Source organism: Leptodactylus fuscus, chromosome 1, assembly GCF_031893055.1.
Source record: "Leptodactylus fuscus isolate aLepFus1 chromosome 1, aLepFus1.hap2, whole genome shotgun sequence".
In the NCBI taxonomy this organism is placed as follows: domain Eukaryota; kingdom Metazoa; phylum Chordata; class Amphibia; order Anura; family Leptodactylidae; genus Leptodactylus; species Leptodactylus fuscus.
This window is the reverse complement of record NC_134265.1, coordinates 70,466,962-70,493,375: the sequence shown is the minus strand read 5'-3', so window position 1 is coordinate 70,493,375 and position 26,414 is coordinate 70,466,962. Positions and strand designations below refer to the sequence as shown.

At 38.5% G+C, this 26,414-nt stretch overlaps 1 protein-coding gene across 3 annotated transcripts in view; it reads left to right on the top strand.

Annotated features, from left to right (window-relative positions):
* The window catches only part of EFNA5 (ephrin A5), a 339,847-nt gene extending 317,983 nt beyond the window's left edge, over positions 1-21,864 (top strand). For 2 of the 3 annotated variants that reach the window (XM_075271979.1, XM_075271977.1), the window contains one exon: positions 18,025-21,864. In XM_075271979.1, the coding sequence (XP_075128080.1) occupies positions 18,025-18,146 (122 nt within the window). In that variant the 3' untranslated portion in view covers positions 18,147-21,864. Of the gene's footprint in view, positions 1-9,754; positions 9,812-18,024 lie in introns of all 3 variants that reach the window. The other variant, XM_075271975.1, reaches the window with a different exon arrangement.
* The last annotated feature ends 4,550 nt before the right edge of the window (positions 21,865-26,414 follow it).

Here is a 26,414-nt window from a genome sequence, read left to right as displayed (position 1 = left end):
TTTGAAGATGACATGACCCCATAACATACTGGGAGCTTGACCACTGGCATAAATCGTTTGACCAACCCTATGTTATAAAATCTAATGGCATCATGCTACAGAGCAGGATGAGCTGAGCCAGTTGATATTGCATACAGTCTTATCGGAAAATTTTTTATATGTATGCATCAAAATATTTTTTTCTTAATATACTGAAAATAGTTTTTTTTAGTAAAAAAGACAAAGGTACCTGGTATTACATATTAAATATTAATATAAATTATGCTACCTCTCCAAGGCTTCATATACGTACAATGCACCTTGTATGGAGCCATAAATCAACTCCCTTAAACCTTCATTATTGCCCTATTGTTTCTCTGTATGACTGTGTGAGGGTGGCTTACATAACTTTATTTTGTAGGATTCCATATAGAAAACTAATGACATGGTCCATTGGATTGTGTATTACAGGGCAATTCTCTTCTAAAAGCATAGAAGAAAATGCCTTTGCTGTATGGCAGCACAATATGATGACTCTTAGAATACCTGGGGTTTCTTTATATAGCACCACGGGATCTCCAATTGTACACCTCCCATTAGTCATGGTGCATGAAGCATAACATTTTTATAAAAAGTGCAATATTGCAGATTATTATGTATTTGACCAATGGTTGCAGCATTTTCTGGCTGAGACTGGCCACAAATATTTTGAAAAATGACATAAAATCATGATGAAGATTAAGAAAAGTCACTTTAGCTCTACATAGCTGTCCATTCTATGGGCTTACATTTCAATAAAAGCAACAAGTTAATGAGAAATCTAGTCGCATACATCAAATGGACCTTCTCCAGTTTGGCTTGCTTTCATTGGGACAGGGTGTACAAGTGTGGCCAACCTAAATCCCATTGATTACTTATCAAATACTACAGAAAATAACATTCTTCACACAGTTCCTCAATTATTTAGTAACTTGGCAGAAAAAAATGAGCTGTATTTGTTGGATGTACATTCTGTAATCATATGATTTGGCCCCAAAATGTACTTGAGCTACGAAAAATGATGGATATGTTCAGGTTGATGATGTACATATAATGACTTATATCCATTGACTAATGTTACTCTTGAGCAGCCTTTGACTGTTTGGATACAGTTAGTTTGACAAAAATATATGTCCAAGCGTAATACAATTTTAGTCTGTTGGCTCCATTGTCATAGAAACTCCATATTTTATCTAGTTATATATGTTTACAAAGGATATGACTACATTTATTTTCTGAATCTGTTCCTACCCTGTCTGCCAAAATCCTGATCCAAGTATTCACTATATTTCCAGTAACGTTAGGCTTTGTAACATTACTCCTGAGGATTTCTAGAATTATATTTACTGGTTTGAGCTTCCTACCGCCTAACCAGTTCTGCATTTTTAACCTGACCATCAATGCCCCTGCCTCTGCTAAAAAGTCCACAACTGGAATTCAAAACCTGAAGAATAAAGCTAATAAATAAAAGCAAGGCAAGATCCAGAGAAAATTGTCTTAAAAGGGTCTTTTTGCATCTCACAAATTGATGGCATATCACTAGGATATTCCATCACTTTATAATCCATAGGAATTTGACCTTTGGGATATCCACTGATCCTAAAGATAAACAGTTCATGGTTTTTCCCTCCACAGCATTTCATCTGGTCATCTGGTTGTGCAGGAAACTGTATTTGACCTGATTTACTACACCAGCACTTGTATACTACACCAGCACTGTGTCGTCTTCATGTCTAGTCTCAAGGGTCAGACTTCCACCACTCATGAAGTGATGACATATAATAGTGATATGCAATCATTTTATTAGATAGTAAAGTGCCTTTGAAAAGGTTGTTCAGTTCAGTGATGGGCCAACACCTAGGACCAATGCTGATCAGCTGCTTGGAGGAATTGTGGTGCTTGTGTGAATGATGTGACCCCTTCACTGTTTAAGTTGCACACCGTTTGTTTCATAGTGGTTGTGCTACGTAGTTAAAACTTTGTCCTATATATTTCTGTTGTGCAATACTGAAATTATATCGCACGGGCACTATAAAAGAGATTAAATGAAATTTAAACAGTGAAGAGGTCACGGCACTCACACAAGTGCCACGGATCCCCACTGATCTTTTATCAATGACATATCCTGAGGATAGATTATCAACTAAATTGAGCTAAATAACTTTTAAAGGAGCTTTGCTATCTCATAAAGTGATTGCATATAACTGGTATTCACCATCACTTCATGAGTGGTGGAGATTTGACCTAGACATGAAGAGGGCACAGTGCTGATGCCATAAATCAGTTCAACTACAGTTCCCTGCACAGCTAGGTGTAGAGAAAATCCATGAACCATTTATTTTCAGGTTTAGTGGGTGTCCCAGAGGTCAAATCCCTATTGATCATAAAGTGATGGAATACCCTAGTGAAGTGCGACATTTCAGCAATGGATGTGCCAATTTACAAGGGGAAGACGTTGTTTGATTCAGATGACTTGATATGCTGGGTCCTGGTGACAGACTCCTTATAAGAACAACGGAAATTAAACATACCCAAACCTTTCTTCCTCTGATATAAACTAATGAGTATTGGCCAGAAATTTTATATTACAAGGTTGACCAGTCCCTCTGAAATCACCAGATTTGGTTAACCTAAGTATATTATCTATGGCCACCTTACTAGGAGTCATTTATAGCACACCTTCACATACACATGAGGAGATATATACTTATGAATAACCTCGGAACAACATTTTAGGCAAACTAGTTATTTTAAGAACACATAACATCCTAGCTATAACACTAATATTAGAAATGTGTGTAATGTCATCAAAGTAAATGAAGCAGTTACACGTACAGTATATATATTTAATCATATGCAAAGTTCCACATAAAACCAGATTATGTATGGAATTTTAGGCATGTCATGCAATGCTTACCCTTTGATCGTACACTGACTACAAGAGTGCTATTGAGGTTCTAGTGATGGCAGGACCAATGAGATTATAAATGCCGAATTAATAGGGCACCATAGAAGATGGAAGACCCTAATTTATTACTTTCCACTTCCTTTGTATAATCCTTTTTATCGCTGTCTTGACTATACGTTCTGTATCTGATCTTAGAGGGATGGTCCTTTCTTATCAAGCAAAACTCATTAGGCTTACTCAATACATACAAAAAGCCTTATTATAAAATATTTAACAGTACATTAAACAGCCTTTATTTCACTTATATACACAATGAACTCTAATCATTTCATCTAAATTCATTATAATATTGAAATATAAATATAGAGTATAAAACATATCATATATTATATACTTTACATATATTATATACTATAATATGCTATAATATCAGGAGCATATCTACCACTGTATTAGCCGCAGCGACCACATGAAGGGGTTGGTAGGTACATACTAATAGAATCATAAGACAGTTTATCATTAGTTCTAGTAGCAGGGATGGACAACTGGTGGAGTCATAGGGCACGGGGTGAGTGGAGCCTGGAGAACATTACTCAGCTGCTTAAAGTCTGTATAAGAGGCTTCAAGCAGACAGATCTCTCCTTATCCATGTTAAATAGTCCTTCAATGTGTGTAAAGAGAATCACTGGGTAAAGAGCTTTCTGTTATAATAAGAGCTTTCCATTATCTTGAAATGATGATAGTCATGGGTTTGCTCTGGTAAGAAGTTCTTGGTTTATATTCCATCATTCAGAGTAGTGTAAGCCTCCTCCAGTTTCCTAGGTAATTGCATATGCTATGGGCTGTAGAAGAAACCAGTGTATTCACGTGCGTTTGTCCATCAAATTGTGTACTGTACATGAGTATGTTTGTGTGTTTGTATGTGCGTTTATCTACTTATATGACTGTACACCAATATGTGTGTGTGTGTGTATATATATATATATATATATATATATATATACTGAGTGTATGAACAGCAGAAGGAACCACTATCTTAATTTTCTTCTGGTGGTTGAGTTAGTCCACTTCTTGTGGTCTTATGGATAGCTGTAAGGGAGTTTTGTCTCCATGCTTTAAATCCCATGCACAAGGACTTATCACACTTATGCACAATATTATGTATAAAATATGTTTCAAAGCATGGATTTTTTCCAGTGTTCCCTTTTTCATGATATCTGTTTTATTTTAATAATGGGGTCTATTTATTAAGACCAACAGTTTATGCCCTGGTGTTAATCTATTTGTGCATTGACATAAAGTGTGCCACAATTAGGGTTGAGTGATTGGGATTGGGAAATATCAGATTTCAATCGGCGATCGAGCAAGTTTCACGATCGCGATCAGGATTAGGATCCGCTGGAAGATGATCGGAAATCAGATTTTAAAATTGATCGTGAAATCTCAAGATTGGCTCATACCTAGCCACAATTATTAAAAAGGCTCCGGCATAGATCTCTAGTTTTTTTTAAAAAAGACACGGACATGCCAAAAAATTGTGACTTTTCATGCCTTGTATATCAGAAACTGGCATCAGAGTCATGGTAAAACAGCCCCTTTGTGTTCTACGTTATCTATTTTAATCCCATATTTATTGAATTTTTTTGTTAAATAATTATTTTTATGACTTTATAGTGTTGCCATAAATATCAATGGTAAAATAATGTAATGAATACTCGCAATATGTAAACTATAAAAATACAGAACATGTGGAGGATATACATATATTGGTCTCTATAGACTAGACGAAAATTAATAAATAATACTGCTCCATACATGCCCCAGTATTGGTACTAGAGATCACTACTTTGGGACTGAATATTTACGAGTCCATGTTAAGAAGCGTGGACATGTATAGTGCTTTGTTATTTCGCCATTATTTATATATTCCCAGAGAACTCCTATAAGAGCACATACATGTCTGTAATTAAATGGGTGGATTGGAAATCTGATAGAAAGAACCTGCTGTTATATGTAACGTAGGTAAAACATTCAATGTGAATGCGTACACTGTACAAACATAAAATACTATAAAGGGATTACTGGAGCAGCAAGTTTAGCTATGACTTAGCCTTGTACATACAGTAAAAGACACTTGAAAATTAATATAGCGCATTTTGTATACGGCATGAATATTCCATTACTCTGGACTAAAGCTTTATGAATTGTCGTCCTGCTGAGAGCACATTACATATAACTCATTCTACCATTAGAAAAAATCAACATGTTGCTATAAAAACTGGTAAATACAACATTAAGGATCATTCATGATAGACATTGCATATTGTAACTCTCTAAAATAAAACTATTAATGTCCAAATAAAAGGAAATAAAATATTGTTTTAAGAAATTCATCTTAAAGAAATCTAAATGACAAACCTCAACAATTTGGCCGATCAAAAGATACAGCCCCATGACGGTTACATGTAAATTGGTTCTTGTTCTACAGATGGGCGGTAACCTTTTATTTTATCAGAGGTCTTTTGAACAGGTGGACGGATTAAAGAAATAAATGTGCGAATTGTTCAGGGGCACAGCAGTGATCCAGTGAAATATGCCATTTAGCTTTTTGCATTTGGTGACAAGTCCTCTTGAAGGATATTGCATATGCTGCTTTCTTAGTTTGGGATAAAGGGATATTCCCATCTTGCTAATTCAGGGGATTTCAATACTCTATGTCATAAATGTTGGATAGGCATCCGATAGATGTGAGTGGTGGGCTAGCTGCTGTTGCATGGCTTGGTCCATTTAGATTGTATAGGAGCTTTGAAAATGGACAAGCAGGTTAGTTTTGGAATTCTAAGGGGGCATTCACACTAGTGTCGGTGTCCGATGCTAATGTCTGCACAAGATTTTAGCATCGGACAATAGCTGCGTCTGTTACAATTTGCATTATTTTAAATGGCACATCATGTAGTGTCCTTTCGTGTTCGTGGGTGTCCTTAAGTATCTGTTTACAAAGATGTCCGATATTTGAAGTGGACAGCAAAATCCTACATGTAGGACACCCATGGACACTAAAACACACTACATGATGTCCCATTTAAAATAATGCAAATTGTAACAGATGTAGCTAGTGTCCAATGCTAAAATCTTGCGCGGACATTACCATCGGACACTAGCTGTCGGACACCGACGCTAGTGTGAACCCTGCTTAATAGAGGTGAATAGACAGTCTGTCAATACACAACCACCTTAATGCTCAAAGCGGCTGTAAGATAACGTCAAGGGATTCTCAAGATCAGTGTGGGTTCCAGAGGTGACACCTGACATTAATGGCATGTGCTATTCATATGTCATAAATATCCAAGATGAGAATACCGCCTTAAGATATCTATAGATGTATCAGTAATGTAGTATTCACAGTGACAATGCTCACTTCTCCTGTCGTGTTTATGGATCCATAGATTTTACATGAAATTGTTGAATTTTTTAGAGGAACATCACTGCCACCATAGTATTTAATAAAAAAAATATATATATATATATTCCCACGAAGGAGACAATGCAAAAAGTAAACTGGATGTCTAATAATGATAAACCTCTTTAAACTGAGACCAGGTCTCTATGATATCCATATGTCCTAAGAGAGGTTGAAAATGGAAAAGGGTTGTAGTGTTGGGAACAACTCCTTTACATCCTTATCAAATCTACGCTATATGCACATATCTATCTATCTATCTATCTATCTATCTATCTATCTCTCTATCAACTATCTATCTTATCTATCTATCTATCTATCTATCTATCTATCTATCTCTCTATCAACTATCTATCTTATCTATCTATCTATCTATCTATCTATCTATCTATCTATCTATCTATCTATCTATCTATCTATCTATCTATTATATGAATCTAAATGGACACATCCAAACTCAATTGAGAGAAGCTGGAACTATCCCATAGTTTAATAAGGCAATATATCAAATGACACCGCACCTCATATTCCACATGCAGAGCATCTTATAGTGGAGTATAAGAGCAGAAGACATTTTTATTTTCATTTTTATTTTACACAATCTGATATGAAACATCTTTCTTGTGATTGTGTTAAAGACCTTCTTTTCTGAATTCAAACACTTTCTTATAATCTGTTCAAGAAAGATTTTCTTTTTTAGCTAGGAACATGAAAGAAAATCGGAAAGAGTTTAGTTCTGCATACACGGAGTGAGAATGAATATTATCTGCTAGAAATGTTTATTTTATACTATGACTGCGGACTGTATGCAAGTGAAAAGACAGAATATTTAAGCAGCGATGTAGCCAGTCGGTTCAGTAGTGCTGTGAACATGAGGATCACTTGTAGACTTTGCTGTAAATCTCAAGGCATGTTTGGGCAATATCCAATATGTTCCTGACTACGGGTCTAATGATCTGTACTAGAAACATAGATTAATATGATATTGTCAGTCCAGGTCATTATGCCCTCAATTGGATCATGACATGAGGCTGTAATATGGGTACACAAATATGCTTAGATTACACTTGTTGGAGACCGGTATTACACATATTCCAGAAAGTGTAAGTTGAAGCTCCTGATCCCCACTGCAAACCATATGTCTTTTATCATACTGGTGTTTTTCTGCAGTGGATGTGCCTTTGTACCTCTTTATACGCTACGATTGCGATTACCCCTGTAGACAAGTTTTTTTTTATATTTCTTTTCTTTATGGTTCTTTGTGACTGACTTACATATTACATCAATGATTAGCGCCCAATAAGGCATGCTTTATATAAATTTGGTAACCTTTACTATTTCTTTTAACCCTATCCTCTTTCTGCTAACCTATCTATTAATTAATACGTTAGTTTCTTCTAGGCAGGTCTACTTGTTAGGAATAGATACAGCTGATCCCATCTATATCTTGTTAGATACAATAGCTGTATAGAGATTAGTAGACGTAAAGACCTGAAATATGTTTACGTTTAATCGACTCCAGTTTGACTAACACTAGATTCACACCTGCATTGGGGTTTCTGTTCTTGGGGTCCATTTGGGGAACCAAAAAAACAAAAACTTAATTGTTTAATAAATGGTTACCTGCAGAATCCTGCTGACCACATAGAGTAAAATGGTGCCCGCTTGGTTTCAGTCCAAAAAATGTGGAGAGAAAAGTCCTACTTGCAGGACTTTTCTCTCCACATTTTTCAAGCGGAATGGTGGACAGAATCCCTGAAAGCTCATTGAACGCAGATGTGAACCTAGCCTAAGGACTCTAGTTTATCAATAAGAACTGTAACCTATACCCTTCCACACACTGACACAAAAATGATAGTTACTACATTGTGATCACTTCTCAGGAGATATGTCCACTGACAAGAGACAAATAAGGAAACATCTGGTTCGTAGATTGAGGATCATGGTACTTTACAATGTGCTAAATGTAGTATGTTACTGTCCTTTGGGGATGTTATAACTGATAGAGATGAGTGAACACTAAAATGTTCGAGGTTCGAAATCCGATTCAAACAGCTGCACACTGTTCGACTGTTTGAACCCCATTATAGTCTATGGGGTGGAAATACTCGTTTCAGGGGTACGCAACATTCGATCAAATTCTACTTACCAAGTCCATGAGTGAGGGTCGGGCTGGAGTCTTCTTCCTGCGCAGCATCCCCGCGTCCTCTTCCGGCCTTGAATTCACTCTGCTAGGCATCGGGCCTAGGCAGAGCCGACTGCGCATGCCCGTGTGGACACGTACAGTCGGCTCTGCCCAGGCCCGATGCCTAGGCAGAGTGAATACAGAGCTGGAAGAGGATGCGGGGACGCTGCGCAGGGAGAAGACTTCTAAAGGTAAGAGAAGAACCAGCGTTGATTGGCAATGTATAGCATTCTGCCAATCAACGCTGGTTCTGCATTGAATCTTAACTTCGAACAGCTGGTAGTATTCGATCGAGTACGAGTATTTCGAATACCGTAGTATTCAATCGAACACCTACTACTCGCTCATCTCTAATAACTGACCATCCCATTAATCTCTTGCAAAGTTTATGCAAAAGGAAAGACAAAATAGATCTAATTAGGTGAATTATAAGGATGTCGTAGCTGATATAATTTGGATCTTGTCACTTAAGATATATTCTAATTATCCTATATTATATTATAATGGATAAGGTATGAACCTACTTTTCCATACATTACTTTAATGTCATTGTCCTTTCTTTCATTGTCTTTATCACATCACAATGTTGTGTTTGTGGATTTGGTCGGCATTCCATGCAATTTATTACGCAACTACATTTTCACCCACAAAATGCAATTCCCATAAAATTTGAGTCCATGTGTTATGACGATGACTTCATTTTCCCACTATATTACTTGGACAATTCATTGAAAATAAAGTCTAACTGGTTATCTACCATTGTGCAAAGTGTTATGTTGTTTTGTAAATTCACAAAATGCCTGCATAATGTGCAATGTGATTTTAGAAACAAATTATTACGCACAGACATTTAACATGTCCAGTTATGATATTAGGCACTGCTCACACAAAGCATATGTAATGCAGCACAGGCCATAACTGGCTGTCTACTATTCACTCAATACAAAGATATGATATATGGAAAACTTTGCAATTAACATACAGAATTAAACACTTAATGGTGGAATACACATTAACTTTCTGGCTGTCCGCCTCCACCACACACCCAAGGCTTGCACTCAAATTCAACACTTTGCTTTGTGTTTTACACAGTTTGTTTTATGCACTCAATAGCTCACAATCTAAAGTACTGCAACCACAGCGTACTTCCTTCCCAAGTGGTACTCCTCTCTTTTCCCTGCAGGCTTCGATTTCAGTGAAGCACCAAGTTACCCTGCCAATCTGACAAGCACAGAACTCAGTCAGTGAGATAAATCTTTGCATTTTGTGGGGCTAAAATCGGGGAAGTGGTTTACCATGGAGCTCTGTGTCTGGCTGCTTCTTCCACCATCCCCACCTGTCTTTTTGTAACTTGTGTTTAATACAATATTCAAAAACAATGCAATACTCAGATTTGTTGGGGAGAGTATTTTTAAGAAAAAAAAATCTAAAATTTATTAAAATTATGTAATATTATAATTGCAAATGTTAAAAAATTGTCTTCCACCTTGCCAACCCATGTGCCTACAAATTGACCAAATTTTACAACAATATAATTATAATTGTGTTATAGCCATTTTTCACTTATGTATGTCCTACCATAAGAAGTTATCATCTATCTACCTGATAGGAGATAAGTGTCCACCACCGGGATTCCCTCTTGTAACAAGAATGATGGTCCCTTGTCCCCTATTTGAGTGACGTAGTGGTTAAGCATGTGTACTTGCCACTCCATTCAAAGTCTATGGGACTGAGCAATGAGTCTTACACCCGCCTACTGTATATCTATCAGTCCTACACAAACTGAGAAAGATGATAAGTTGTTATGTTATGACAATTCATTTAATGGCTCATATGTTTTATCCGAAATCTATCCTTTCCCTAAGTAACAGTAAAACAGTCCGTTTCAATCCCCATTACAGTGATGTCTGATCTTAAAGAGAGGCAACAACAACAACTGAAGACTCTAAAAAAGTTCACACTGTAGCCAGCCATAGATGTAATGACTTTTTACCTAGAAAATGAGTTTTATTAGTAGAACAATTTTTTTAACATCGGTCTTCTTTCGGAAAATTGTTCCCATTACTAATTTACGTGATTAATAATGGCAAATTATTATCTGGTTGTTGTTTAAAATTATGGGATCGATATGAGTAGTTATAGTACAAACTCTTTACCAAAAAAAAAGTTGTGTTAATGGGTTTACCAGTCATGTAGAAAAAAAAGTTAGTAATATAATAAAATGCTAACAGTAGTAACTCACCTTACCGATCCCCTACTTCCTGCTCCAGCGATAATGTCTTGACATAACTGTCAGACAATCACTGGTTGTAACAATGACTGGATAACCCCAATGAAGAGCATTTCTACCCAAAGGTTGAAATGCCAATGTACCATATTGGTGAATCAAAAGATAAGGGCGGGTTCACGCCTGCGCCCGGTCTCCGCTTTGCAGGTTTCTGTTTCCTGCCCAAGAAACTGGACAGGAGACAGAAACCTGCAGCCAGTTTTCAAACCCATTCATGTGCGTCTTCTGGTCTACGCGGCGAAACAATTTTTTTTTTAACCAGATACAAAGTCGGACATGCAGGACTGTGTCCGGTTAAAAAAAAAAAAAAAAATGGTTTTGCCACGGAGACAAGAAGATGCTCACGGACGCAAATGGGCAGACACTGACTGCCGGGTTTCCGTCTCCTGTTGGCAGAAGATAGAAACCCACAAAGCGGAGAGTGGGCGCAGGTGTGAACCCCCCTAATGATGATTTTTGTTTTACTAAGGCCAATTTTACCCTACAATGTCTTGGTCACTATCGTGCAGCACTATTTGTAAATCAAAACTAGAGTCGTGCTCATATTTTTGTGTTTTATTGCCTCTCCTGGGTGTGGCTTGCAAATACTGATGAAAAATACTAGCCAAAATCCTGCCTAGCGTGATCCTATAGCTATATATTGATACATGTCTGTTTTGTGGCAGCTATTTTTTACGGAAGCAGGCAGTGGGTCCATGTTGGCTGTCACCTTTGAGTTAGTTTCTCAGCGGCTGATGGTAAAACTGTCACTTGTCGATTGTTAATTTCTGGGAAGCTAATTCATATGTAGCAACTGATGTGGCTTCACTTTATGTTGGATATATATGTAATAATTATATTTAATGATCTGTTTCATTTTTTTTACAAATATTAGGGTGGTGCCACATGATGTACTGGATACGACTATAATATAAGTATAATTTCAGCTTTATATCATTAATGGCTGTTCGGTTTTGCTGTTACCATGTGGTAGTAATGACATTATGTGTGTATCACTTATAAGGAATTCTAAGTAACAGCAGCCTGGGACTGGAAGCGTCTATAGTCACATCCATTACATTGCGTGGCACCACCATTCATCATAATTGACACAAAAAAAACTACTATTTTCTCCTTCTGACCATAAGAAATCTTCTCCACTGGTTATTATTCATGCTTAAGAAATGTTTTTATATTGGTCATGAAAATATGGCCTATAACATGAGTAATTCCTTGCATGCCTCCTTTCTATAGAAATATAAATCAGAGATGTCTTTGTCTTGTAGTTATATCTTGACATTCTATTGGCAGTGTAATACCAACCTTTCAATAATGCCCTGAACTAATGATAGTAGTACATTGTTCCATTTAGGGTGGAAATGCTCTTCTAAGTGATGGGATTGATTTCTAAGGGTCGGAATCAAAAGCCTTTACGTCTATGGTCTACACAGATTATTGCCGCTGTCATCCTTATTAGACAACATTGGACAATCATTACATCTATGGCCGGCTTTCCACTTGCCATTTATGATTGAATGTCTTAGAAATCATTTCAAGTCTTGCTTTTATAAATCCTCCAGGTGTTTGTGCCTGAAAAACACTGTACACTGAGCAGCTTGAGTGAATAACTGAAGCATGGTGGAAGAATTTGCTCTTTAATGTTATTTAGTACTTTGCGCTTGTCTTATACAATGATGATTTCATAAAAATGATGTTATCTTGAGAGTTATTTATCAATAAGTTTACCGGATAATCTGATTTATTGGGGGCACGTGGTTAATACATGCAGCAGCTCTATAAAACTCTATGAGTCTTAAAGGAATATCAGCGTTTTTTGATGGTTGGAAATAGAGCTTTACGATCGATAGGGTGAAATTGATTGAAACTAGTACAAAGGAAAAGTGAACCAATTTCACAATACCGTTGGTGTTCGCAACATCCCCTTTAATCATTGGACCAAAACTATTTTTAAAAAAATGACCTTGTTGTCCATAGAAACCCATCACTGTGTGGCCCTCATTCTTTAAACTGGGTGAAATGAGATCTATGCTGTGATCGGTTGCTATGGGCAACAAATACAGTTTTGGCAAAGCCTGATGGACCCCATTGTAAGCCAATGCAGTCTATTGGGTGCCAGTGATGTCTGTTGTATGATAGACCTGGTAGAGCATTGGGACTTCCTGTGTGAACAGACGTTACAATGCAAATGTGAACATAGCCTTACTTGATACAACACAGTTCCCATATACCAGGTGACATCTATAATACTGGTTTATACTTATGTAACAGTGCAGCCCTTAGGCCCATTCAGGCACCAGGGCCTGGGTGTGACTGTTACCTCTGTAGTCCTCAAAAACCTCCCCATCAAATAGTATTCACACCAAATTATCAGTCATAATGTAGGCACAGGCATGTAAATACGTGCCCCCAAATAAAATGTTTATCTTGTAACCTTATGGTACAGTGTGGTACTAGATCCTTAAGAAGCCCTTGTCCTTTTTGATGGGATACATTTGTTCCTAGTATCTACAGCATGTTCATGTTTAAGAGAAAGTTTACAGACAGTTGATGTACATGCTCTTATGTTGCAATGCCATTGTTGATAAAGTTTTCATTGTTGCCAAAGTTTATTTCGTGAGGCCATTTTAATGATGGAGCTGCATAAACAGCAATTCCCGAATGCAGTGATGTTTTTGTAATTCCTCCCTTTATTTGTCCTGTCTCACTTCAGCTTGTAGTCTGGGCTCCAATGACAGACCTACAAGGCATCGAAAGGAATTGAAATATCAGACTTCTTGATAAAGTTCTACTGTTTTCATGAAACATTATGTATGTGATAAGCAGAAATAAAAAAAGGACGATACTTCTGATTTTCTTTAAGAGAGACTGGCAAAATGTATTGATGCTCAACATATTGTTTAGCTGCATAATGCTACAAAACCATATGTTAGTAGAATGAATAAGATTATTCATCTAGTGCAGTTTTATTTTAAGAGTGTAGTGAGCATATGCTAATATATTGAAGAGCAATAAATATACTGTAGCAGATCCCAAATATTAGCAAATGGCTACGAAAACTTGCTTTACAAGCTGGAACGAAAGAGTAGAGAAAACATTGACAATGGATAATCTGGATGTCTTATGATGGGCTGTCATAATCACAAGTCAACTGTTCAGTCTAAAACCAGAGAATTTGCAAATTTCCATTGAATTATAGTCATAAAGGAATTGTCCAGCCAGAAAAAAACTGAAAAGTATAGCTAAAGATGGTATAAAATCATGGAAGATAACATAATCACTTTTCCAGTCCCCCTGGCAGTCTCTGTACTTCTGGCTCTACTGATAATCTCCCAACATGGACATCACAGTCAGTGGCCTCAGTGGTTACCCGCTTTGGTCATTGATAGGCTGTAACCATTGCAGCCACATGTTCTTGTCATGACGTTATTGTTGGAAGCATACGAGGACTAGGAAGTAGAGATGAGCGAACAGTGTTCTATCGAACACATGTTCGATCGGATATCAGGGTGTTCGCCATGTTCGAATCGAATCGAACACCGCGTGGTAAAGTGCGCCAAAATTCGATTCCCCTCCCACCTTCCCTGGTGCCTTTTTTGCACCAATAACAGCGCAGGGGAGGTGGGACAGGAACTACGACAACGGGGGCATTGAAAAAAATTGGAAAAAGTCATTGGCTGCCGAAATCAGGTGACCTCCATTTTAGACGAATAGTGGATTTCAAATCCGGGTCATATGAGAATGTGAACTTTGTGACTATGAGACAGGGATAGCTGTACAGGCAGGGATAGCTAGGGATAACCTTTATTTAGGGGGGAATGTTATTAAAAATAACTTTTTGGGGCTCTATCGGGTGTGTAATTGTGATTTTTGTGAGATAAACTTTTTCCCATAGGGATGCATTGGCCAGCGCTGATTGGCCGAATTCCGTACTTTGGCCAATCAGCGCTGGCTCTGCTGGAGGAGGCGGAGTCTAAGATCGCTCCACACCAGTCTCCATTCTGGTCCGACCTTAGACTCCGCCTCCTCCAGCAGAGCCAGCGCTGATTGGCCGAATTCCGTACTCTGGCCAATCAGTGCTGGCCAATGCATTCTATTGGCGTGATGAAGCAGGTCTGAATGTGTGTGTTTAGCTCAACTACACCGGTGGAGTAGTTGAGCTAAGCACACAGATTCAGCTCTGCTTCAATCAGCGCTGGCCAATGCATTCTATTAGCTTGATGAAGCAGAGTGTGCACAAGGGTTCAAGCGCACCCTCGGCTCTGATGTAGCAGAGCCGAGGGTGCACTTGAACCCTTGTGCACCCTCGGCTCTGCTACATCAGAGCCGAGGGTGCGCTTGAACCCTTGTGCAGCCTCGGCTCTGCTACATCAGAGCCGAGGGTGCGCTTGAACCCTTGTGCACACTCTGCTTCATCAAGCTAATAGAATGCATTGGCCAGCGCTGATTGAAGCAGAGCTGAATCTGTGTGCTTAGCTCAACTACTCCACTGGTGTAGTTGAGCTAAACACACACATTCAGCACTGCTTCATCACGCCAATAGAATGCATTGGCCAGCACTGATTGGCCAGAGTACGGAATTCGGCCAATCAGCGCTGGCTCTGCTGGAGGAGGCGGAGTCTAAGGTCGGACCAGAATGGAGACTGGTGTGGAGCGATCTTAGACTCCGCCTCCTCCAGCAGAGCCAGCGCTGATTGGTCGAGTTCCGTACTCTGGCCAATCAGCGCTGGCCAATGCATTCTATTAGCCCGATGAAGCAGAGCTGAATCTGTGTGCTTAGCTCAACTACTCCACCGGTGTAGTTGAGCTAAACACACACATTCAGCACTGCTTCATCACGCCAATAGAATGCATTGGCCAGCACTGATTGGCCAGAGTACGGAATTCGGCCAATCAGCGCTGGCTCTGCTGGAGGAGGCGGAGTCTAAGGTCGGACCAGAATGGAGACTGGTGTGGAGCGATCTTAGACTCCGCCTCCTCCAGCAGAGCCAGCGCTGATTGGTCGAGTTCCGTACTCTGGCCAATCAGCGCTGGCTAATGCATTCTATTAGCGTGAACTGAGTTTGCACAGGGGTTCTAGTGCACCCTCGGCTCTGCTACATCAGATTGCTACATCTGATGTAGCAGTGCTGAGTGTGCATCAGATGTGTAGTTGAGCAGAACTGGCTCAGCACTGCTAAGTCTCTGCATTCGCATAGGAATGCATTGGCCAGCCTTCGGCCAATCAGCGCTGGCTCTGCCGGAGGAGGCGGAGTCTAAGGTCGGACCTGAATGGAGACTGGTGTGGAGCGATCTTAGACTCCGCCTCCTCCAGCAGAGCCAGCGCTGATTGGTCGAGTTCCGTACTTTGGCCAATCAGCACTGGCCAATGCATTTCTATGGGGAAAAGTTAGCTTGCGAAAATCGCAAACTGACAGGGATTTCCATGAAATAAAGTGACTTTTATGCCCCCAGACATGCTTCCCCTGCTGTCCCAGTGTCATTCCAGGGTGTTGGTATCATTTCCTGGGGTGTCATAGTGGACTTGGTGACCCTCCAGACACGGATTTGGGTTTCCCCCTTAACGAGTATATGTTCCCCATAGACTATAATGGGGTTCGAAACCCGTTCGAACACTCGAACAGTGAGCGGCTGTTCGAATCGAATTTCGAACCTCAAACATTTTAGTGTTCGCTCATCTCTACTAGGAAGCATCAGAACAGATGGATTAGCAGGTGACCGCTAATATTATTTTATGGGGTTAAAAATTTTCAAATGCAGAAAAAAGAAGATACAAATTGGGCAGAAAATGCCTCATGTAAGTCACATGGAACCAAGCATGGTGCAAATGAATAGTATGGTTTGCACAATACAAAAATAAACACAATAAGTATTACAGAATATAGAGAAAAGAGGGATAATTAGGGCTTAAAGGAAGGCAAGTGAAGGGGGAAGAGGGGTGTAAGGGGGTGGTTAACTCCCCAGGGTGAGATAAGTATATCCACTGATGACTTTTAGTAAAGCCAAAACCAGCCTGATTGGGAAGTAATCATAATCCCTAAATTCTGTCCAAATAAGCCAATAAAGTGCAATGGGTAGGAGGAGTTGGAGTCAGACACCATGTATCAAATTGAGTCCATTGCGTCCACCCTCAGCAGTTTAGAGCAGGGGTAGGGAACCGTGGCTCTCCAGCTGCTGGGAAACTACAACTCCCAGCATGCTCCATTCACTTCCATGGGAGTTTCAAGAACAGCAGAGCAAGTATGCATGCTGGGAGTTGTAGTTTTGTAACAACTGGAGAGCCAAGGGTCCCTACCCCTAGTCTAGAGGGATCGACGACCTTCTTAACCTTGGTATGATCTGCTGCATTTTATAATACTTTATAATACATTGAGCTGTTTTCCAATACCTTTTTCCTGACTGGACAATCCCTTTAATATCAGATTTCTGCATAGGTTTCTTAAACTAGCTGTAAAGCGATATGACACTCATAGGATACCCATAGAAAGCTTTGAGGCACTATCCTAACTCTGTATTGTTTCTGATGTCATAAAGAGATATGGACGATTTTTCTATCAGATTTTTTATAAATCTTAGAAAAAAGTCACAGCATGCTTAATTCATTCATAATACCAAGCAATTCTGGTCTAGAACCATTATTTACAGGGCATATGGTGGCACCATAGGGTGTCTATGCCACCTTACTGATTCTGTGTGCATGAGCCCTAACAGGGGGGCACTTCAGACAGTAAAGATAGGGGATTGCTTTTTATGTAGCCTACACCGCATGATATCAAAGGCATCTGAAAAGACATATTGCTCCCTACATGAATTGTAGCTGGGCTGTTTCACCATATTGGAGCTCTTCATCATACAGAAGAGACTCGTGTTGTATATGATGTAGCAAATACTGTTGTGGAAAGCTTTATTTGCATACTTTTGCATGCATATGTTAATGTATCTTCGACTGAAAATGAAATGTTTGCTTTGTATTTATGTCATTGTTTATAAAATTTTATATAGTGTAAAATAGTCATTATGTAAAGTAAGATAGATTTTAGCAGCCTTCAGATAATAAAAAAAAACCTTGGTTTTCTTGAAATAAGGCGATATTCTGTCTTCAAATGAGAGATTTGAGTCATGCGAACTTTCTAGTCAAGCAACTAAATGTGTGTTTTGTATTTGAACAGATGACACAGTTCATGAATCAGCTGAGCCTTCCCGTGGTGAAAATTCAGCACCAACACCAAGGATACCAAATTGGCTTTTAACGATCCTTCTGTTTCTCCTGGCGATGCTTTTGACGTTATAGCACAGCATACTTCACAGACCAACTGCAGAAAAACAGGGTCTTGGAACATCAAAGATCCACCTAACTGCTTCACCCAAGAAAGGAACAATTTTCTTTTTGTTTTTTTTTTCCTCCTTGTTGCTTTTTATATATATTTTTCCCACTTTCAAGTGAACATGAATTCCACGAGAATATTTACTTCACATATTATGATTTAGATGTTGCTTTCGTTTCCAGAATCTTAATTTCTGGTAAAAAAAAATGCCAAATTTAAATATTAACACTAGTGAATTAACGTTTCCCCTGCATTTGGGCATAAGAAGTCACTTATTTGGCACACATTGTTGTCTGTGCAGACCAACGTAGGCGGCATGAACCAGTTCATATGGATATTGACTTAATGGAAGTGAAATCTTAAAGGAATTTCTCCTTTGGTGACCACCATACAGAACTGTTGGATGGCGTGGTAAAATATGCAGTAGAACACGAGAGGAGAGATTCTAAATTTTCAAGGACATGTTTATCTGAGAAGACAATATTCATTGACTCTGCTAAGCACTCTTACCTGCACTAAGGGATAACCAAAGGGTTTGGGGGAAGTCTTTTTAAATATTATTATTTTTGTTTTAATATATTGAAGTCATCTGGAGTGCAGAGAATTGTACTATTTAAACCATAGGCAGATACCATAAATTAATCTCCAAGGTGCTACATTTTTTGATTTTTGCTGTTCTACAACTCATGCATTTTATATATACAGTGTGACCATGCCCAAAGGTAAACTGTCATGGAGGCAGCCATAGGGCATCGTCTTGGTTCACCGCTCTACAACATGAGCATCAGCGAGGAAGTGTTTCATTTTACAGGACATTAGTCTTTGTTTCGAATTGACTTTCTTAATTTTTTGGAAAGAAATACATGAAATTCTGATTAACAGGCAAGGTGAAGTACCAGCTTCAAAAGAAAGTCTGATGCCATGAAGTTACTGTATGTTTAATTTCACCCTTTAATGGGTTTGAGTTGACCCCGTAAGTGATGAATTGCATCCCCTATATAAAATATATTTGGAAAAATCTGGTGAAATTTTTATATAATCTAAATTGGCTGCAAAAGGTTTTAAGGAAAAACTCTCGACCAACTTGTATATGCATTACTAAGAAATATTTGATGCTGAGAAATAACTCAGTAGGTTTTTTGCGTAAACACCTAAATGTTGATAGACTCGATTCCAGCAGTAAATCCAATCCTGGTTGTGTTAATGGACAGCTACATATTGTCACATTGGAAGATTCAAATATGGACGCTAAATAACTTTTTCAGGGTGCCTTGAGTTTTTGTTTATTATTGATGTATAGCAAAGGACGTGACTCAGACACTTCATAGTCACCAAATGTACTTTACGTAATAAAGACTTTAACAAACTGTGATTGTTTAATATAAAAAGTAAAAAAAAAATATCAAGTACAATAACTTTTAATATATTTCTAAGAACAATACAGACATACATAAATGGTCATAGGTATTCGATGCCATTTTCTAACGGTCTAAATTATGTATTCCTAGAGATGGGGATACAATGGGAGATGTAACAAGAGCCTTCAAAAAATCCATGTGCTGGCCTGGGTTGCTTTAATCTAGAACAATAGTATTATGCAATTTTTTTTACGTCGTGTATACAATAAAGTACAATAAAGCACAGAGACCGATAACCTAAGAAATAAATATTATATTATTCTATAGGCTACATTGACAACAATGTGATTCATATGCTGTAGTTTGTCATGCCGCAACTTTACAGTGTTAGCACAAAAACTACCTTCAATAGAGTTCTGGGTTTGGTTTCTATAATGATGATGTAGCAGAAATTAATAACAGCCATTATGAGATAAAATAAGAAGAAACCTTATGTTAGGTTCTTATCATGTATGACCTCTAATAATAATTCAGTAACACTGCTACTTCTATGGATTACTTGTTGATGGGTGTTAATGTATTTAACAGCCTTAACATTGCTTTAGGCCTTTACTTTAAATAATTGATGTTAAGATTATTGTTATTATTGTTGCTATTTTTGTTATTATTGTCATGAAGTAGCAGTTTTTTTTCTACCTTAAAAAGTTGTATCTCCCCCTTATACACAGGTACAGTGATAAGCAAATGTTTCCAACTAGAACACAAATTTTATAATACAGCCGAGTAAGTACGGTGTATCCATTTGGACAGAAGCTGGTTACGATCCAATAGTCATGGAATCCTAGAAAAAATTTTTTTGGGTAATTTGAAGGATATTGGGGCAAAATTGAAGCTGCTCATTGCACTTGAAGTCTCTTTGGCTTTCTTCTCTTCTCACACGCTTTGTCTTTTTTCTCTTTATTTTCCCCATAATCTATTATGGCCCAGGTAGGGTACGCTTTTAACCCATTTGCCTGGTAGCCAGTGGCTTTGCAACTTGAAGCAGGGGGATTAAGCATCAGTCTGTTTGGTGGATACTGTGTATCCTTTAATACACAAGATAACATTTCATGTTAGATTAGAATATTGTTTTGTACTATACCTTCTTGGATGGCAAGGAATATAAGATAAAGAAAAAGAACATTCTTTAAATTCTGTATTATTAGCAACCTATGTTGTATATAGTGTTTGATAATAAAGTATTAATTCAATTCTTATGTCTTTTGTAAGTGAATACATTAGACTTTCAGACCACAAAAAAAAAAAAAAAAAAAAATCATGCTTGTCACCCGATGACGCTTTAAAAAATATAAAAAAAAAATTAAAAAAAAAGTATAAAAGGTTTGTTTGTGAACATGATCACTCACAAGTCCTCACTCAGTCATGACCCAGAGAAACACATGTTATGTCAATGTTTTATACTAAATGTTTATAGGTCTGATGTTAGAGCCCTGTGTATTTTTGGCATGTTGGCTTAAAGGAACATATGGAACTTTATTTTTTTTTTATAACTTTTTTTTTGGGGGGGTCTTCTATCTAAGACATACTTTTCTCCATGCTTAAGCCATGCATCAGCTACGTGGCATATTCTCTAAAAAATAGTATTAAAATAAAAGACATATTTAAGACATATTTAATGCTATACTTCAGTACATCATATGTTAACCATTTAAAGTTTATGTAATCTGTTTTCTGTCCAGCAGAGTTGCAGTCTTCACAGTTCATTTATCATTGTTATATAAGACGTGTTTCCAGTATCCTTTAGAAGCTGTACTTGATTCTGTTAACTTGTCATGTAACTGCGTGGCTACCTGTTTTAATTTCTCCCCTTTTCTGTTACTTCTGCTCTATCTGTCTTTCTTCTTTCAAGCAATGAATGAGCAGATCTGCCCTATTTTTGGCATCACCAAGTTTTTCCCAGGCATTCACACCCAACTTTCTCAGATCTGAGACAAATCTCCCTATGATACGCTTACTGCCATTGTGTGTGCAGTTTAATAGATGCTGGCATGTTGGAGGTTACCCATGAGGCTACAAAATCCGCTTTCCATACTTACTCTTGACATCTCATTGAAACCACTCATTGTCTGTGCATCTGGGTAAGAAAGTCCAGCTCAGTGTGGTCCTGTGCTTGTACTCCCCTGCTTTGGACTTACTATTCATTGAGTGCTGTTTTGAAATGCTTACATTATATGAGTTGAAAAGAAAATGTAAAAAAAAAAATAATCATAAACTGTATTTGTATATACACGTGTCCGTACAAATAAACTTAAATAAAAAAAGTTATTACCTTGTTGTTCCTTCATTTATGTTTTATCAATTATAAAGGCTTTCATATATGGTTTTGTGTTATCAATATCTGGTTATCTGATATTTAAAAGATACATAACATTTAAAGCAGTGGTTCTCAACCATTCTAATGCCGTGACCCCGCAATACAGTTCCTCATGTTGCGGTGACCCCATTCAGTTTGGAACACGCGTCCATAATGGCGTGCGTTCCAGCTGAATAGCGCTGCTGCAGACAGTAGCGCGGCTTCTCAGTGGTTAAAGCCATCAGAAATATGTATTTTTTGATGGCCTTAGGCATACCTCGCAACTCTTGAAGATTAGAAAGAGGGAGAAAATATGCGCGCCGTGGCGAATTTAGCTCTGCCCACTTTTATGTTGACTCCACCCATTCTCATTCATTTTTCATGTGCTCCCACACAGTATAATCCTCCTACAGTCACCTGTACATTATATGTCCCCCCGCCATATCTCCCCCAGTTTCATATAACCCCTTCATATGCCCCCAGTTTCATGTCCCCCCTCCATCTCTGCCCCCCAGTTTCATGTTCCCCCATCTCTGCCTCCAGTGTCAAGCCGTACCCCCCCTTCATCTGCCCACAGTTTCATGTCCCCCCATCTCTTCCCCCAGTTTCATGTTCCCATCTGTTCCCCAGTTTCATGTTCCCCCATCCCTGCCCAGAGCTTCATGTCCCTCCATCTCTGCCCCCAGTGTCATGTCGCCCCCCCTTCATCTGCCCAGTTTCATGTCCCTCCATCTCTGGCCCCAGTGTCATGCCGTCCCCCCCTTCATCTGCCCACACTTTCATGTCCCTCCATCTCTGCCCCGTGTCATGACATCCCCCCTTCATCTGCCCACAGTTTCATGTCCCTCCATCTCTGCCCCCAGTGTCATGCCGTTCCCCCTTCACCTGCCCCTTCATTATGTTCCACCTTAATGTTTAAAACAAACCAAAAAAACCCACTTACATTCACATTCCAACGCTCCCTCGCTGTCCGCTCAGTCTCGCTCACTCATATAGTTGTAGGCGCGATGTGACGTCATCACATCGCGGCTACACATATAGAAGCCGCAGCACAGCGTTAAAGCAGGAGCTGGCTGTGTCAATCGCCTGTTTAATCGCCTGTGTTTTCAACTCATCGGCGTCTTCCAGGCGCCGATCAGTTGAAACCGGGACATACCTCCCACTGACCGGGACGGTTGGGAGGTATGTGGCGACCCCTGTGTTTTGGTCGTTCGACACCCACCAGGGTCGCGACCCACAGGTTGAGAACCGCTGATTTAAAGGAACTCACCAGGGTTTTTTTCCACCATAAACTGGCCCACCATGTAGAGGATCAAGTATTTCCCTTTCCATAGCTGCCGCTCTGTAGTCTTTCTGTGGCAGAAAAGTGAAGTTATAAATGTGTGAAAGCATAAAAAGTCATATGTGAATTATCCTAAGTAACCATGTTGGGCACGGAGAAGCTTCTGCCTGGTCTTACTGTCCGCTTGCTAAGCACGCCTCTTGCACATGATTGACATCTCACGCATGATGTCAAAGAGAAGTCAATCACGCCAGGCACGGTTAGCAAGGGGACAGTATGACTAGGCTGAAGCTGCTTTCCACCCCCCTGACTACTTAGGTTAATTTGCAATTTATGTTTTATACTTTCAAACATTTATAACTTCACTTTGCTGCAACAAAAAGATTGTAGAGAGGCAGCAATGGAAAGTTAAGTACTTGATCCTGCACATGATGGGGAAGTTTATAGTGGTAAAACAACCCTTTAAGGGTCAATTCACATGGAGGAAAATGGTGAGGAATTTGGTGTGGAATTTCAGCGCTGAAAAAAAAGCTTCCTATTGACTTCAATGGGTTCCTTTTACTGGTAGATGCCTCACCCGATACTTTGAAAAAGTATACTAATTCTCTATTACATTTAATATCTATTAAAAAGAATTCAAAACTAAGAATCAATATGGGCCAATCTTATAATTATGAGCATTTGGATATATCATAAAGTCCTACAATTAATATGTGTACAAAAATATGTATATGTTCAGGTAGTATAATTTGCATACATATACAATGCCATAAGATAGGTATCCTGACGAAGCCCACTCTTTGAGCGATACTCATGGGACACTTAATAGTCTTGTTTATTTCAGGTTTTGGGGACCATCTGCTATCCTCACACACCTTATCAGCTAGTGTGATCTACTTATTTAGATTGACCTGTATCATATGGCATTGTACATGTATTTAAATTTGGAATTTTTGCCTTATTTTTGATTCCTCACCTATATTTTTATCTTTCTTAGGTATATGCTAGATGGTATACTATATTTCACCCCATTTATAGGGACAGGGTTAGGGATAGTTTGTACACATTTCTACACATTATCTTGATTTACAGTTCAATCACTTTATGGATGATCATTTTTACAATACCTGAATATTTATACATATTTTATGTAAGCATATTTTTTTCTTGAACATTATGATATACTCAAGTGTTTATCAGTATAACATTGGTCTGCATATTTTTTAATGAAAATCAAATGGGCTAATAAAGATTTAGTATATATTTTTTCATACTATTGGGTGCAGCATCATATATATATATATATATATATATATATATATATATATATATATATGATTCTCATAGCATACTTGAGATTAACACCATTTGTTTTGTTTATTGAAAGTGGTGCCCATTAGTTTTAATATTGTATTTAATATTATATTTTAATATTGTAGCACTTAGAGCACACACAATATAGTGATCTTTCTTGTTTTCTGCTATTCACATAACAGCGTTGTTGTATAGATTGGTACAGTGTCAGCAGAGTCATCTGAATATCATTAGAGAAAGAAGGATTTGATGACAGGTCACAGATGTGCTGTTGTATTGGTATAGATGACACGTGGTAGATTCAATTTGGGATGAGACTGTGGTTAGGTAGAGTAGGCAACAATTATTTAAGCCATTAAGAAAGAATATAAAAAGGTGCATAACTCCTTCAGATAAGTGAATCATCTGAAACCAAGTATGATAGAACACAATAATAGTGGGAGAAATAAAGTCTACTAGTTTGCATACTGACTCAGTTCTCTGGTTCATCTCTTAGAAACAGCCTAAAACTTTAGTGCACTAAGGAGTGTTAAACCATTTACACAAACAGGCATGTACTGTACACACCTTGTATTACTGATAACTTCTGAAGGCATTAGAACAGATAACTATGGTATTTGTTCTGACCTCCTCACTATCCATACAATAATAATAACAATAATCTTTCTTTTATCATTGGTGGTTTCCTTTATAGGCTCTCATACATTAAAACAAACCCCTGATCTCAGTCCTTAGTTACATAGTAGATGAGGTTGGATAAAGACATCAGTCCATCAAGTCCAACCTATAACCCTATAATCCCTACAGTGTTGATCTAAGGGAAGGCAAAAAAAACCCCATGAGGCTCATGCCAATTGCACCATTTCAGGGAAAAAAATCCTTGCCGACTCCAATCTGGCAGTCAGTATAAAAGCCCTGGATCAACGTGTCCTTAAAATCTAGAGTCCATAACCCATAATATTGTTCTCTTCAAGAAAGGCATCCAGGCCCTCTTTGAACTTGTTCAGTGAATCCGCCATCACCACTTCCTGGTGCAGAGACCTCCAGAGCCTCGCTGTTCTTACTGTGAAGAATCCCCTTCTATGTTGCTGGTGAAACTTTTTCTCCTCCAAACGTTCTTTGTGCAAGTCTGTGCTAGGCTTTTACACTCCTAACAGAATCTTGGTTTATGCCATTGCATGGTTTGTGTAATACTAAAAAAAATCACCTCCATGCCAGAGAAAATAAGGAAAAAATGATAGAAGAAGAAAGAATACAAAGAAATGGAAGTTGATGTAAAAAAAACCCCAATAGGATAGAATAAAAAATGGCAGAGAAGAAACTTAGGAATAAAGTTAAAAAGTAGAAGGAATTAAAAGATTAAAAGGGGTTTTCCAAGCAAAAAAATAATTTTTCAAAAAATATCTGTTAGTCCTTTTAATAGGTTAATAAATGTAACCAAATATCTTTAGCAGTGTTTTGAGTGATTTCTGGCTTTCTTTGGGAGCTCCTGGCATTTTCTGCATTTGTTTACATGGCTAGCTTCCTGTTCTTTTTACCTACAACTACCATGATGCATTGTGCTTCACTCATAGCTGACTCACACCACCTCCCTCTCTCACTCTGACACACCTCCTCCCTGTTTCCATAGCTAGCCTGCCCACTACTAGCCCTTCCTAATTAACTAACTCAACCCACCCCCACACCTCATCATACTTACCTGCCTTCCTGTCAAAAACTTCTGGGCACGGGACATCACCTCCTTCTGAGAGCCGGCTCCTTCTCAACTACAGACGCCAGCACAATAGATCTTGAGTGTAGAAGTAAGAGGATGGAAGTGATGCCCCATGCCCAGAAGATCCAGACAGGAAGACAGGTAATTATGAGGGTGTGGGGGTTAGAACAGGTGACATTCCGTTTCCGGAAACGGGGAAACAGAACATCACCA